This window comes from Phoenix dactylifera, unplaced genomic scaffold (genome assembly GCF_009389715.1).
Source record: "Phoenix dactylifera cultivar Barhee BC4 unplaced genomic scaffold, palm_55x_up_171113_PBpolish2nd_filt_p 000701F, whole genome shotgun sequence".
Taxonomy (NCBI): Eukaryota; Viridiplantae; Streptophyta; class Magnoliopsida; order Arecales; family Arecaceae; genus Phoenix; species Phoenix dactylifera.
Genome location: NW_024068083.1, coordinates 7,744 through 24,126, shown reverse-complemented (window position 1 = coordinate 24,126; position 16,383 = coordinate 7,744). Strand labels below are relative to the sequence as shown.

Sequence of the window (16,383 nt, the reverse complement as noted above, 5' to 3'; positions counted from 1 at the left end):
CGATTAAACTACATCCAGCAATACCTTCTGCTTTCTTTTCCTCCATCACGCTTCGGATCTTCATCTCCTGGTCCCAACGGTGCTTGCCTGCATAAAGACCCAATAGAAGCTTGTAAAATCCTGCAATTGTCCATTATCTTCCCACTAAGCAATCCCCAAGTATCTTCCCCATTTCCAGGTGCCCACAAATTCTACATGCTCCAAGGAAAGCCTTCACCTCACTGCAGTGAACACATTCTGGCTCCATCAACACATTCTGGCTCAATGCTCCAGCTTCAGTTAAACCCCAAATTGCGTCACCTCTTCACTAATCAAGCCACAATGACCGCAATAAGCTAATGCCAGAAAGGAAGCAGATATCATCAGGAGCAATACCTCTCTTCAACATTCCAAAGGAAGCCATTAGAGCTTCCTTCCCAAATCCATGCATGCCAAGGCCATTATTATTCATGGAACTCCATGAAGTAGCATTCACAACCAGCAGAACTTAGTTCTCCATATTTTGTAGAAACATCCGAACGGAAACCAAGCAATATAATATAACCACAACAAGAAACCATCAAATTCCCAGTGAAAACTCCAGCAGAGACTAAAGAGCCTAGAGTACATGTTTATAATAAAAAAATGAGTTTTTTTTTTTTTTTGCATGAATATCCTTCTAAAAATTCAAGTTTACGTAAATATCCATTTTTAAAATTTATATTTATTTTTATGCCTTTCTAAAATACTGTTTTTGCACAAATGCTCTTAATATAACAGTGATTCTAACACCATTAATAAAAAACCATATTTATCTTAATTAAATATAAAATAAAATTTTAAAATTATTTTTTTATCCTCCATCACGATTATTTTATAAATATTTCTTCTTACACATCTATCTATTAAGAGTATTTTAGTTATTAAATTTGAAACTGTTAATTTTTTAACAGTATTAGATGGTACATATATATATATATATATATATATATATATATATATATATATATATATATATATATATATAAAATAGTAAAAATAAGGTTTTTTATGAGGGTATGCAGATATCAATTTTGGAAGGATATTTATATAAAATTTGAGATTTAAGAGGAAATCCATGCAAAAAAACCCAAATCATGACAGCCATGCGAGAATGAATTGACGTGCCTTCAGCTTCATGGCTGGATTCTGATAGGCTGACGCAGGCCTTGAGAAGCATAAGTGGATGCGGAACAGTCGAGCTTTGTGTCGGAAACACGAATGTGTTGGTAGATGTCGAGTGCTTTATTGAAGAATCTAATGTCAGCAAGTGATGGATCTTGTGATTCAGGGACGCTTTCGATGTTGGATTTGAAAGAGGAACTGGATATATGGATGCAGCCGTTCCACAGGAAAATGCATGGGAAAGAGCTTGGAATCAAAGTTTCGATGGGGAAGCGGCACGGCGGCATGCGTGTCTTCGATCTCTTGCTGTTCCTCCACCATTTTCTGGTGTTTCTGCTGCTCCGCCACCATGGCTACCGACAGAGCGAGAAAGGAGGAGGAGATAAAGAGGGAGGACAAGGATTCAAACGATTCTCACCACTTTTTAGGCCACTTAGAATTTTAATCTTTTTTGTTATTATTATTTTAGATATTAAATAACGTTCTTCAATTTAATATCCAAAAGTAGAATTTTTAGAATTTCGAAATTTCTAATAGAAAAAAAATAGGCACCGGTGTATTCCGATGGAAAAAAGCACTATCATGGTAGTTTTGGCGCAAATATATTCATACTAGAAACTAATGTATAAAAAAATTAAATTTAAAAAATAAAAGAAAAATAGATAATTTACCAATAAAAAAATTCTAATAGAATATAATTTAATATAAAAAATTTAATGACTATAAATAGAAAATGTTGAAATTATATTTAAAATTCAAAAATAAGAAAACATAAAATATCCAAAATTTTTGGTAAAATAAGGGCCCAACCGGGTTCGAACCGGTGACCTCTTGATCTGCAGTCAAATGCTCTACCACTGAGCTATGGACCCGTTTGAATTCCAAGTTACATAACTCTATATAACAGTATCTAATACTAGGTAACGGACGAACTGTACGGTGCCGAATATCCGCACATAACTAGCCGATGTACATAAATGGTTAGACCCTTGGATTTACATATGCCAGTTTGAACTAAGCTCTCTCAAAATAAATAGATTTGGGTGACAATTTCTAATAATTGGATTTATCCAATAGTTTAAAACAAACTTTATTATAAATGGTCATGTATAGCTAGCTTAGGCCCTTCTGATCTAATGAGTTATCATAGATTTTATAAACATAAGATCCACTCACAAACCTCTAGCATGGCAGTAATCGTACCATATCTTATGGCCTGGCTAAAGATTAATTTAAATGTTTGCAAAAAGGTTGCATAATTGATTATCCAAAAATAAGATCATAAAAAAGAAGTGAAGAGAATAGTGTATTAAATGTTTATCATTTTCTTCTCTATTAGAAGTTTTTTTACTCCTCTTCTCCACCTTTTTTTTTTTTGGATATTGAACCTAAATCTCCTATTTATTGCCAATTTTATTTTTTTTTACTAGGATATATAATTGATAAGTGAGGCATTGAAAGTTGGCTATGGGTTTACTCATTTCAACCTGATTGTAAATGGGTTATGCGTGAATTTAACCTTACCCAACTTGACAAGCCATATATTAAGAGAAAAAGACCAAGCTAGGTTGGCCAAGTGAATGGTACTATTTTATTGGTGTTCATGGGGTCCGGTTCAAATGCCAGAGAGATACTGAAGGTGTAGACTCTGTGCTGTTTTCAGTAATCTTTTCAAGGCGCAACATTTTTAGAAATGTTCATATAGTAAAATTGTATTACCTTTTACACTGAATGATTTCGGCTTTATGCTCACAATAGGATAAATTCTACCTACTTTTTGGGTCGATTTCAGGTCAGGTCAATTTAGGACCATGCCATTTATTATAAACGAGACAATTGATTTCAATTACCAAATCCAAACTTGCTCTTTAATTGGCTCCTAAATTGTAACTCAAAACTATGGCCTATTTTGCAAAATCCAACCCGATCCACCCTCCTGATTGTACTCATTCTAATTCAATACAAACTTTCTTACAATTATTAAATTATACTTTATTAAGCTTTTGGATATCTTACATACTCTTTATTGGTGCAATTTACAACGAGAAAAATAATTATATCCCAAGACCCTGCTATGTAGGATCTAATCCAACAAATAAAAACCTCAAGCTAAACATGGTCAAAGCTCCAACCCGTTCTTGATTTATTTCTGGCATGCACTGCCAAACATTTATTTGAACACTCGGACTTCAATTTCACATAGTATACTTACATACAGAACAAATTAAGGTTCTCAAGAGAGAAATAAATCACAACAATTGACACCAAAACAAACCACACAACATATATATAACAGAGAGATTGGATAAACCAACAGCAGACTTCCTTCCAGATCACATTGCAAAGTTCCTTAATCCTCCTCCAGCTCCTCCGCCCCGAGATCCTCCTCGTCGGCCGCTGCATCCTGATACTGCTGGTACTCGGAGACCAGGTCGTTCATGTTGCTCTCCGCCTCGGTGAACTCCATCTCATCCATTCCTTCGCCTGTGTACCAATGCAGGAAGGCCTTCCGCCGGAACATGACGGTGAACTGCTCCGAGACACGTTTGAACATCTCCTGGATGGACGTGGAATTCCCCATGAAGGTGGCGGACATGGTCATGCCGGCGGGGGGTACGTCGCAGACGCTGGACTTGACGTTGTTGGGGATCCACTCGACGAAGTAGGAGGAGTTCTTGTTCTGGACGGCGATCATCTGCTCGTCGACCTCCTTGGTGCTCATGCGGCCGCGGAACATGGCGGAGGCGGTGAGGTAGCGGCCGTGGCGGGGGTCGGCGGCGCACATCATGTTGCGGGCGTCCCACATCTGCTGGGTGAGCTCCGGGATGGTGAGGGCGCGGTACTGCTGGGAGCCCCGGGAGGTCAGGGGGGTGAAGCCCACCATGAAGAAGTGGAGCCGGGGGAAGGGGATCAGGTTGACCGCCAGCTTTCGGAGATCCGAGTTCAGCTGCCCCGGGAACCGGAGGCAGCACGTCACGCCGCTCATCGTCGTCGAGATGAGGTGGTTCAGGTCCCCGACTGCATGCCAATAATAATATGCAAACACGTCGTGAGCTTTTAATGGTCACGATGAAATAATTCATTACTATCAAATGGCAAACCAAAAAAAAATCTAGATTTTGGAACAAATATTTAGATTAGTTGTCCAAGATTTTTGTTGGTAAGCCCCACGTAAGTGGGTCAAATTGTGTTTTAGCAGTCCAGATCCGAGTCCGTTAGTGAGTTTACATGTCCCACACAATTTTGGCTATTAATTGCTGAACCTAAAAGCATATCCATAGCCATTCGAAGCCAAGATTAGATCGAGATTGAGCAAAGGGTACCAACTTAGAATATAAATCGCCGTGACAAGATACAGAAGGCACTTACAGCTGGGGTTGGTGAGCTTGAGGGTCCTGAAGCAGATATCATACAACGCTTCGTTGTCGAGCACCATGCACTCGTCGGCGTTCTCCACCAGCTGGTGCACCGACAGCGTCGCGTTGTACGGCTCCACCACCGTGTCGGAAACCTTCGGCGACGGAAACACCGAGAACGTCAGCATCATCCTGTCAGGATACTCCTCTCTGATCTTGGATATCAGCAGCGTCCCCATCCCCGATCCAGTCCCCCCTCCCAGTGAGTGACACACCTGAAACCCTGTACATACATATATATATATCATGAGTCTCTTACCGAACATTTCCAGTTTCCTTGGAATTATATATATATATATATATATACCTTGGAGGCAATCACAGTTCTCGGCCTCCTTGCGGACGACATCGAGGACGGAGTCGATGAGCTCGGCGCCCTCGGTGTAGTGGCCCTTGGCCCAGTTGTTGCCGGCGCCGGACTGGCCGAAGACGAAGTTGTCCGGGCGGAAGATCTTGCCGTAGGGGCCGGTGCGGAGCGCGTCCATCGTCCCAGGTTCGAGATCCATGAGCACAGCCCGCGGCACGTACCGCCCGCCGCTGGCTTCGTTGTAGTAAACGTTCACCCGCTCCAGCTGGTGGGGGGAGTTGCCGGCGTAGATGCCCTTCTTGTCGATGCCGTGCTCGTCGCAGACCACCTCCCAGAACTTGCTGCCGATCTGGTTGCCGCACTGCCCTGCCTGGATGTGGAGGATTTCCCTCATGGTTTTTTATGCTTGGTTTCAAGGTGGTGCAAGTGAATTGGAACAGATGAGTGATGAATATTAGATAAGGATGAGTGCAATGGAGTGGAGGAAATGGAACTGGAAAAAGATAGATGGAGGAAAGGAGGATAGAAGAGGTTGCTGAAGAAAGGAGAGAGGGGAGGCAAGGAAGGCTTGCAAGGAGAGGGAAACAATAGTGGGGTTTTTGTAGATGTGGGAAGATTTGTTTGGTGGGATGTGATATTTTTTTTGGAGGAAAGAATAGATGGATGGTATGAGAGAGGAGAAGAAGAGAGCGAGGGGCCGGCGAGGCACCAATGTCCATGTGGGATGTTGAGATGGACTAGCCAACAACAGCGAGGTTGATGAGCTGGAAATGGAAGCAGACAAGGGAATGCTTAGGAAACTCTCATGGGTTGTTCGCTGGTCTTATTTGCCAGTCTGACCATATCAACCCTCAGCATTAAGAGTATTCCCTCAAATTATTGAAATTTCTGTAGAAGGATAGACAAGCCTGTAAGGAGCTAGAACAACCTTAAGATTATGCAGCTTAATTTGCTCGACTGCATTTCCGAAACAATGCAATGCAAAACCTGCATAGTAATTGTGGCTTGTTAGAAATCATTAATTGTTTGAAAACAAGATAAGATGTGTATAACAAAGTGCATTTTAATTTTAAAGCATTTAGTAAGTAATGAAAACATGATTCGAACAGATAGGAATAAGAAGTTTTAATTATTAAGTTATAGCGAAACGTATGATGCATCATATTACCAAGGACCTTTGACAAAATATACATTTCAAAACATAAAATAAAAATTTTATTTTTTTAATTAATTAAATAGTTTGCCGAAAATATGAGAAGTTGGTTAATCAGAAATCATGAGGTTGAGGAATCACACTCTATAGTTTTTGCTAACATAAAATGGATTATATTTAAGCCCTTATAAACTTAGTTTTTGCACAGTAGAGGTTACTTTCATTCGCAACTACTTTGTTAACAATTAATTAGAAAGAATAAAAAATGAATATAAAAGACATTGATTATATTTTTTGGATTATTTTAAAATTGTAGATCCAAGTTATTTGTCTACATGCCTACCTTCGCAATGGCTGTCGACAAGCTCTAAGGCGAACTCTTCATACTGCAAGGCATCTACAAACCATGATGATCAAATCCATCTTCATAAAAAAGATATGTGCATCAAGAACTAGTATGTGACGGGCATCAGAAGATAAGTTGAGGAAAGATGCGGAGAGATCGATAGGCACTTTCAAATTATTGAAGGCAGGAGAGTGTTCCTAAAATATCCTTTCAATTATTGCTCGGCTTTCTACAGAATCCAATGCCATCTCCTCATAAACGATGATGATAACAAAAATTATCAGTTGTGGGAATATCTAAAACTTGCTACCCTTATAGGGACAGGTGAATGGTAGAAACAGGCAAAAGAACAAAGAGTACCTTTCATAGGGACAAAAGTGCTAGAAAAGGAGAGGGATGCAACACTGGATCCTCCACCAGGATGTCAGAGCAGTTAACCCATCCATGTACGTGGGACCTCCAATAAATGTTTCTCCTCTTGCATGGGTCCCAGACTTGAACCTTGCTCAGCCAAGTCCATGCTTATTGGCCTAGCTTGGTGCAAGTTAATTCCATCTCACCAACATATATCAGAACTCAACCTAAACAAGGAGATCAAGTAAGCAATCATATAATTTTCTTTTATACACCCATCTTGAACTTAATTGCCATGCATATATAATTTCTCTTTTCAGCGCTTTATACCCCATGCAATTAACATTATTTTATCATGTTCCTACCAAAAAAAAAGGAAATTATAAAAAAAAAAAATTTGAAAGCTGCAAATTGGAGACTACATACATATACTACATAGGTCTATTCCTACCAGCAAACATATATCTCCAATTCAACATTTCATGCGCAATATAAAATTTATGAGACTGCAATACTAGCTTATACTTTAAATAGCGCTGCAGAATTCCAATTTCTTTTTTTCAGAAAAAAAGTATGACATGGCACAGCCATGGCTCTCAAGATCAACAATTTAATTTCTTACAAGATAATCTGGGTTCACGGTTCAGCATTTAAATTTGATTTGTATATATGGGCCATTATGGTCATCTATCTGTTTATGAGAGCTGCATCGCATCGCAGTTGCCAACTAATAGTCAGTAAGGTACTGATCTAGGTTTGAGTCCCACCTACATTTAGGTGAGGTTTTATAAATCCCTTCCCCTTTTCTGAAAAAATCAAAAAAAAAATAAATTATTAGCTAAAAGATTATAATCATTAATGCTTCCTCGATCTCTCGTCATAGTCATTGATGCTTTTCCCTCACATGTCAAGCATTGGCAGGACAGTTACTGGATTCAGTTATTTGCATTTGGATGACTCTGAGAATCACTTTTAACAACTCTATTCATTTGATTATCGGATCGAACTAGATGACTTTCTATGTTTCTGGATTGGATTCAGACTGACTGCCAAATGATCTGCACCCAACCCAAGCTAATATTAAAAATGAAAAGCTCTTGTCATGACATTGGCCTACAGAAACCTAGTACAATAAACTGCTTAGCTCAATGACCAAGCCTTAATCTTGTTTAAGAAGCTCCTTGGCCTCATTGCCTGCCAAGTGATGCAGGCAAGCTCTCAAGATTGAAATCATGATTGCACCAACTGCACCTGTCTTGGTTACATCACAACAAACAACAACAAGAAGAAGAAAAGAGGGGGAAAATGAAAAGATATCTTCTGTGAATTGCATCACAGAAGGCATGAAAAAATTCCACCTGTTCACTTCGAGAGAACAAAATACTGCCCTTACATCAAAGAGGTTGGTGTTACACCAGCCACCAGCTCCACATGGTGATTGGCTAAGACTAGAATAGCATCTAAAAGTTGACTCAAATCAGAGGTAAACATGTTGGAAAAACTTGACAAGGCTCAGCCTAAATCTAGAGGAAAGGTCTAATGGATCACGGTGTCACTAGGCAGGTTTCTCCTGCATGTCCGTACATCAAACACTGCATGCTTAAAACAACAATGATTTAGCAAGAATTGTTGCTATTGAAAGATTACTTGATAGCTAGTAAAAGCATAGCAAACTGTTTGCCTATACAGCGTCAATCCAGTAAAAAACCTTATGAAAGTGCAAAAAATGGTGATCAACATGAAAGTACTTAAGACTTTTGACTTACAGTAGCACTTACCAGAGAACAAGTCCATAACATGCAATAGATGCCTCTACTATTAACTCTCTGCTACCATGCCTTCTATATCAGTGAATTATATTAGCCAACATCAAGACTGGCTAATACCTCAAAGGCACTCCTTCGGCGATGCCCCATATTCAACAGTGCAAAACAATAGAGTACCTTGTAAATGACAGGAGCCTACCATTTACAATTACTGCTCCATTAAGATAAAAATCAACTCCCATTAACAGCTTGATGTTTTCTGATAAATATCACTTAGGTTGAAAATGATAAAAATAAGATGATGATGATAATAAAGTTCTTAGATGCCATTAGAACTACAAGATGGGAAAAGGCAGCTGCAATCAATATTGGATAACATCATTAAAATAGTTATTTGAAATGTTTTGGAAAAATGAGCAATTATAAGTTAGCTAATTTGAAAGAATCGCTCTCATCTCTCATTCTGCGTATACCAAATCTAAGGGATAGATTTGTGGCCCCAAACCTCAAGGAATCTTCTACTCTCGCTGAATCTATTAGATGAGTTGTTCTTGGGCAACTCAAATTTTGCTCAAATTTAAATGAATGGCTCAAGCTTAACTACATGAACCATGAGAAGACATACAAAATTGATTCAAGCAGATGCAGAATTCTGTCCCAGGTTTTTCTTATATATAGTTTTATGTTGCTCAATGTTCTACTATTTTCCAGAGATTTCTAGAAAACTAATATAGTAACATAAGCTCGATCTATTTTTAATGCACAAAAATAATTAGTTCGTTGGTTTCAGCACTCTACAACCCAAAGTAGAAGCTTATGGTTGGTTGAAAGGTTCTAAATTTTGGCATATTGAATAATGCTATTACAACCTAAACTGAAAATGAACTTTGTGGTTTTCTTGGCTTTTAGATTAGGATACTCTCCAAGGTGCTTGTGGAATGGGCTATTCAGATTTATAGTTAAGTGGTGAATTATCATAGAGAAATCATCTATAACAGATTCTCTATATGGCTAACATAGAATGGTCAGGATAAAATGACATACATGCAACTCAAATTTCTCCAGTATAGGAGCAGCATTAAGAAGAGAAATCAATCCAAAACAGTTTTCTTCCTCATCCAAGCCACTGAGAAAGATCAGCACCAAGTGTTTTAATTGAATGAATTCACTGGGGCTTGTTGGTAAATCAAAACCTGAAACACAGAATATTAAAAAGAATGACTAAAGTGAATCTCTACAAATCTCTCAAAAACAAACTCTATGAAGATTGTGCAGGCAAAACTTAAAGTTGTCCATTATCCTTAAATACAGAATTTTGAGAGAGAAGGCAGATCACCAGAAAGTTGGGTCAGAACATAGGTCATAGCATCTAAATCTGTGTCCAATTCAGGATATGCCTTAACTAATTGCAAAGCTCCTCTAAGTACAAAATATGACACATACCCTACATACTCAAAATTGATGAGATTTATAGCATTTCACTCTACTGTCCTTAACAATATACACCATTCAACATTCACATATTTCATTCTGCATGATGGCTGGGAAACTTCTAGGTCTTCCAGTTGGTGGGAGTGCTTGACACTCAACCATTTAGGTACCAAACAACTGGACAAGAAGTTTTGAATATCTTCACCAGTTACATCTACCTTATTCAAATTGAGCATTTTAAGATTATCGAAAGCATCAAAGTATACAGTATACAGGATACTGTATACTCAACCATTTTAAGATTATTGAGGCTTCAAGATGTAGATTCAAGACATAAACACTCTATACAGTATACAGGATCCTCTTTGGTTGATAAAAACCTGGCAACAAATCTATATGGATCATCAATAGGTATATATTGTAGAGATGATCATAAAAAGCTCTTTGGCCTGTGATGCAATTGCAAAGAAAACCCATCTATCAAGATACCAGGCATGCTTTTTTTGAAGTAAGAATTGAAACTTTAACGATTGTACTTCACTACTTTGATGCTGTTGCAAGACAAGATCAACATATCCAACGAACTTCTCTGTTAATAAAGCATCTAGAACTTAAAGAATATTTCTCTGTTCAGTCCCTCGGTGGAGCATCTTGCCCTTATATGCGATCAATGTTATCATTAAACATGTTAGTGTTGTCAAAGTTCAGGTTGGGGATATGTACCCAAGCGTATCTCCATATCTGTGGAAAAATACAAGTACTGCCAACATCTTTCAATGCTACTGTGGATATTACGCAACAGGAAATTTCCTGCAATGTGCAAAATAGACATGAATTAAGTATTATTTCATTTGTCTTCAATAACATCCCTAACATCAAATAATTCAAACCTAGTTGGTCCCTCGGTTTTTTAACAATTCAGCTTACCTCAAGAAGATCTTCAAGTAAGGTGCTAGATCCCTTACCTTTGACCATTGGATTTCACTCTCAATCTGCAACAAGGAAACAGCTGCGACTATTAATCATGGAGCAAGTAACAAAGAGCTTCCACTAAAATCAATAAAATTCTTCCAAGATACAACATCTTTAGAGCCATGTTCAGATTATCATTTTCCTATCAATGTAAATCATCTTCTCCTTACTTCCCATCAATATAAGAATATGATACTGAAAAATCAGAGTTGATATGCAACAAAAACATACAAGATTCTCTCTCTTTCTCTAATCAAATCAAATCAATAATAAACAACCCTGTGTTTCAAAAGTGGATCTAAATATGGTACCCGAGGACTGATCGAGTCTCTTGTGCTATAGCATGCTGGTGAGATTAGCCAAAGCCCAAAAAAGAACAAATTAGAAGCCATTCTTGATCAGCTAAGTGCACAAACTAAGCAGATCTAACTATCTCATTTACAACCCAATGCCCAGGAAAATATTGTGGAAGCAAAAGAAAAGAAAGATGGTCTCAGATATTCACCTTTTCTTCAAGCAAAATGAAAGAAAGAATAAGGGAGTTGAAAATGATGGCTTTACTAGTGCAGATTTGTAAATCTGCCTTCCTTATACAGCCTACCATCCAATGGTTGCCTTTATTAATTCTTTTTCACCATTAATTCTTCTATATGGTTACAACTAAACACTTTGAAGATGCAATTTCTTGTAGTAAAATCAGAGAACCATAAAAAACAGCTACCTACAATCAAGCATCACAAGCATGGAAAAGGAAAACTAATCTGTTGTAAGAAGTAGCGAGTACAAGGATGTGATATAGAAATTCAATGCCTCCAATGGGAATATTTATCCATGTCAGGACATGGGATGGGCATACGATGAAATTGAATGAACAAGAGCATGCAAAAAAATAACATGCAAAGGCATATCTATTTTCATTCTAAAAGTTGGATGAATCTTTATTCATTATTTATAGAAGCAAACACTAACCAGTTCAAACATGTGGATGTTCCTAGAATATGGCATAAGGCATCTTGTACTAAATTCAATGTCAAAGCTGAAGCTCAACATAAACCATGGACGGAAACAGAGAAGCTTAAGCCTGCAAAAGTCACAACAAGCTCAGCTTAATGATTATTTAACCAAAGGTTTGATTCCAATAAACTTTCAAATTAAAGAAGAAAGGCAATAATGTAGCAATAAAGTAGCAATAGATGTCAAAATTAGAAACTGGTGATAAACCAGATCTTGACTCTTGTAAGGTTTCCCACATTTATAAATGTTTCATTAATGTTGTAGAATGTCATTAGGAACAGCAAACATTTTTCAAGCGAATGCTAATTCAGTCAATATTGCAGGTCTTTTAACACTCAAAAGACAGGTCAGTGTTAACTAGATAAGACATGCATCACAGTTTCAAATCCTTGCACGAGAATTAGAATACAGAATAACAGATACTACAATACGATAATACATTCCGTACAGATATTGCAATTTTTGAGATGTTGTTGAACTATATTGTTTTAGGTTGCAAATGCATGGTTTAGGTCTTGTATATAATATTGGATCTTGATAAAGTTTATCAATCAAGTAAAGAAAGTAATAATTAATGCATTAAATCTCACCTGGTCACAGAAGACCATATTGAAGTAGCATTTCTCTGCACTGCCTAATATATAAAGGTTTGCAGAATAACACTTTTGAAAGCAATTGGCATGATTTATGTTTTCTATTTACTTCAAAAAGGAACCTGTCCCAACTCAGAAGTACATAGAGGGGCAAACTAATAACCAGATTCAATGTCATTCAGTTAGAATAAATCTTTAGGACATGCACAATTTTGAATAAGTTAGATTCACAAAGAAAATGCTAAGATCACAGACACAGGATCTCTAAACTACTTTGGGTAATTCAAATTGGACTTTGTTTGATGTGCAAATGGAACGTTTAATCAACCACAACATATGGTCACAGATAGAAAGGAAAAGCTGGAAGTGTCATAAGTCCACTCCTGGATAAGAGAAAGCATAGAAAACCCAGATCTTAGGCCCCAAAATTCAGCTTGAAGCTGGCCCCGATCTTATCTGACAAACTCATAAATAACAACAATGCAAAAGTTTTTTGCACCTGTTACATTGGAGCTTTAGCAATCCTGTGGTAGAATCTTCCACTGCACTTTAAGGCCTGCATCATGTTAGTGTGCCATCCATTCAGAAATGCCCACCCTGAATATGATTTTATTTGTGAGCATTTGATGTGTTACCAATTAGCTTGTCACAAAAGGAACTTTTAGTTTTGCTTCTTAACTTACATTTATGCAGTCTGAGAAATAAAAGTATTGCATTGCCTCCTAAGACAAGATGTTATGTTTGTCTCCTCACAACTTTCCAAAACAAGAATTATTGTCGGAGCTGTAAACATCTGAACCTCAAGCTCCACCGATCCAGGACAAAAAATGAGACAGCATCAGGTGGTATTGTTCGATCTAGCATATCTTCTAACAGGTCTTCAGCCTTACATACTTCTCCCTGTCTGCAGTAACCACTTACTAAAGTAGTATAGGTGACTACATCAGGCATCACCCCACCTACCATCATCTCTTCAAATAATTTATGGGCATCCTGAACATGATCCATCTTGCATTGTCCATCAATCAATACGGTGCAAAAAATGACATCAGGTTTGATCCCCATGGTGGTCATCCAATTTAACAATGTTGAAGATTTGGCTCTTATTTCAGCTCTTCCCTTTTCCTTGTCACGGTTTAACCAACTTTGGCTCAAGATTTCTTTCAAATGACCATCCAACATAACTGTGTATGCAACTACATCAGGTTTAATCCCTCGTTCTATCATATCAACAAACAATTTGCAGGCTTCTTGTAAATGATTAACCTTGCAGTACCCATTCATTAGTGTAGTGTACAAAACAACATCAGGGGAAAGCCCTCGTACAATCAGATCCTTAAACCAAACCCGAGCATGTCTCATATCTCCAATCTGAGAATAAGCTGCAATAAGTTTGCTATAGGAAATTACATCTGGGGTAACATCCATCTTGAGCATCAACTCAAACACCATGGAAGCTCTCTCTACATCTCCCTCCCTACAAAGCTCAGAAATAAGTTTGGAGCATGCAATCTCATTCACTAGATGTCCTTGCTTAGAGACTCTAATGAAAAGTGCATAAGCTTCTCTTGTACAACTACATTCTAAGTACCCACAAACCATAGCACTACAAAGAACTAAATATTGATCGATCCCCCTCCCCTCTAAGGATTTAAATAGTAGAGTTGCCTCCTTTAACTTGCCACCTCTACAGAGGCTCACAATAATCATACTATAGGTGGTAGCATTAGGCTCAACACCTCTGTCCAACATATATTCTAGAAGATCAAATGCCTCCTTCGTAAGCCCATTCCTACAAAATCCAGTAGCAAGTATATTGTAGGTAACAAGGTCGGGCTCCACATTGCTGTTCACCATATCAGTAAACACTTTGTGAGCATTATACATTTCACCCTTGCAGCAGTACCCATTTATCAAATTCGTGAAATGGATTCTATCTGGAACCAAGCCCTGGCACTTCATCTCTTGAAGCAGTTGAACCGCCTCGTTCATATTTCCCATCTTGCAGTGAACATCTATCACAATATTATATAAAATCTTGTCAAGGTAAAGTCCTGAGTCCTTAAACCTCTTAAAGTAGACTAAAGCCTCAGACGCCATGCCTGCTTTACAAAAACATTGGAGCAAAAGGCTCACAACGACATGATCTGGTCCGATACCCTTCGCAATCATCTCCTCATAAAGATCTAAAACTCTTAAGAGGTTCTTGCTTGCACAATAACCTCTAATAAGAAATTTGTAACTAAACATATCAGGGAGCATATTCTGTCTTGCCATGTCCTCCAAAACTTTTTCAGCCTCCTGAAGCCTCATCTCTCTACACAAGCCACCAATCACCTTATTATAAGCGATGTGCTCCAAAGGGGTGCCCTCTCTTACAATCTCTTTAAGAAATACATAACCCAAATCCGATTTCCCATTGTTGCACATCCCTTCTATAACCGTCAGGTAAGTGATCTCATCAGGCTTAATTCCCATCTCCTTCATTCCATTCAAAACGTCAAGCGCCTCTTCTACTTGCCCAGCTCGGCAGAATGCTTTGATCAAAATGGTAAATGTGCAAGCATCCCGGCTCGTTCCAAACCTCTTCATCTGATCAAAAACAGCCATCACCATCTCCAAGTCACCAACTTTAGCCAGGAAATTCATAAGAAAATTGCAAGACTTTGCTGACGGTACGAAACCGAGTCCAGGAAGCTGGAAGAAAGCGCGGGCAGCCTCCTTGGGCTTCCCACAAATGGCGTACGCCTTGATCAATGCATCAAACAGAAGAAGTAACATCTCCGGCCGATGGAATCTCTGCAAAAGGGCATCAAAGAGAGCTGAGACTTCAAAACCCATATTGGTATTCGACGAAATGAGCTCCGAGCACAAAGATATCAACTTTTTCTTGTGTCCCGAGTTGTCTAAGATGCGAACCATCTCCGAGTAGCTGGAAAAGTCGTGCCGAAAACCGAGGCTCTTGGTGTTGTTAAAGAAGGCGAAAGCAGCGTCGGGCTTCCTCTCGAGACTGCTCAAGGTTTGAAGAACCTCAACAGATGAGAATCCACAAGAATCTTGCGAAGAGGGGCTTGAATTTGAGCTGGAGGTCTCTTTCTCCTCCGGGACTACTTGAATAAGAGAGGCGGATGCCGAGGAAGAGAAGCGGTGGGAAATCGGAGTGGTGGTTGGTTTTTTGAGAAGAGAAAATGGGATCTTGGCGAGCCGCCGCATGGACGTCTGGGAAAAGGTTTGGGATTCCAGTACGGGAACATCTGGGGAGAAAAGATTGCGACTTTCTCAGTTGCTATGGCTTGGGTCAATAGAAAGGAGAAATATAGGTATAAATTTCGTGAAGAAGGAAAGATATGTTTAGAATTCTAACATCTCGAAAGAGAGAAGAGAAGAAATGGGTAACCTCCAGACACGAGGGGGCGGAATCGGAGCCGTTTTCCTTCGAGGGTTTTGGGGTTCAAATGTCCACCCGCCAAACCCTACCCAACTTTTTTTGTTAAAAAACAGAGAGAGGAAGAAGTGATGAAGGCTGTCGATGGGCCGAACCGGGCCCGGAAAGCAGGTTTGGGCTCAATTCCCAGGCTCAAAAAGTAACAGTAAAAAGTGAGTTCTGTCCGAGTTGGACACGGATTTTTAAACTCCATATAGATTTGGGTTAGATATTAGAATTTCTGATGCACATAAATTTAAAATTTTTGCATAGAGAATCTATTTAATTATAAAATTTTTAAGATTTTTTTTTACTAAAACGGGTATTTTAGACATTACGAGGACGGATATATCCAATAAAATGAGAAAATAATAAGTCTATAGCGTTCTCGGCAACTCCACCTCTTCAACCCATACAGTATCCCGAAGTGGCAGGTTAAATAAGAAGCCACTCAGTTCGCGGCT

General features: G+C 38.6%; 1 protein-coding gene and 1 non-coding gene across 10 annotated transcripts; both read right to left on the bottom strand.

The window, feature by feature from the left end:
- Positions 1-1,943: 1,943 nt before the first annotated feature.
- Positions 1,944-2,015, bottom strand: TRNAC-GCA. Its single transcript has one exon. It is a non-coding gene; the product is annotated as a tRNA-Cys (tRNA).
- A 1,238-nt stretch (positions 2,016-3,253) lies between these two features.
- Positions 3,254-15,961, bottom strand: LOC120106948 (tubulin beta chain-like). 9 transcript variants are annotated; one of them, XR_005508929.1, is made up of 8 exons: positions 13,179-15,961; positions 12,995-13,092; positions 11,858-11,969; positions 10,844-10,908; positions 10,640-10,726; positions 6,363-9,678; positions 5,795-5,853; positions 5,504-5,630 (listed from the first exon to the last, which is right to left on the bottom strand). XR_005508929.1 is itself a non-coding variant. In XM_039120074.1 (4 exons), exons 2-4 carry the CDS (start codon positions 5,258-5,260, stop codon positions 3,494-3,496), a joined length of 1,332 nt encoding a protein of 443 aa, XP_038976002.1. In that variant the 5' UTR covers positions 5,261-5,853; positions 6,363-7,017; the 3' UTR covers positions 3,254-3,493. The 9 variants fall into 9 exon arrangements, 1 of the variants encoding a protein (XP_038976002.1); XR_005508923.1 differs by having other exon boundaries at positions 5,504-5,853; positions 6,363-6,613; positions 6,726-9,678; XR_005508925.1 differs by having other exon boundaries at positions 5,504-5,853; positions 6,363-6,442; positions 6,726-9,678.
- Positions 15,962-16,383: the final 422 nt, after the last annotated feature.

What these genes read in the sequence shown, in the direction of transcription:
- LOC120106948 (XM_039120074.1), bottom strand. Translation starts at nt 5,260, where the DNA reads ATGAGGGAAATCCTCCACATCCAGGCAGGGCAGTGCGGCAACCAGATC. An exon ending in GAACTGTGATTGCCTCCAAG is followed by an intron (nt 4,783 to 4,866) that starts GTATATATATAT and finishes ATGTATGTACAG; the next exon opens with GGTTTCAGGTGTGTCACTCA. An exon ending in CAAGCTCACCAACCCCAGCT is followed by an intron (nt 4,162 to 4,512) that starts GTAAGTGCCTTC and finishes ATTGGCATGCAG; the next exon opens with TCGGGGACCTGAACCACCTC.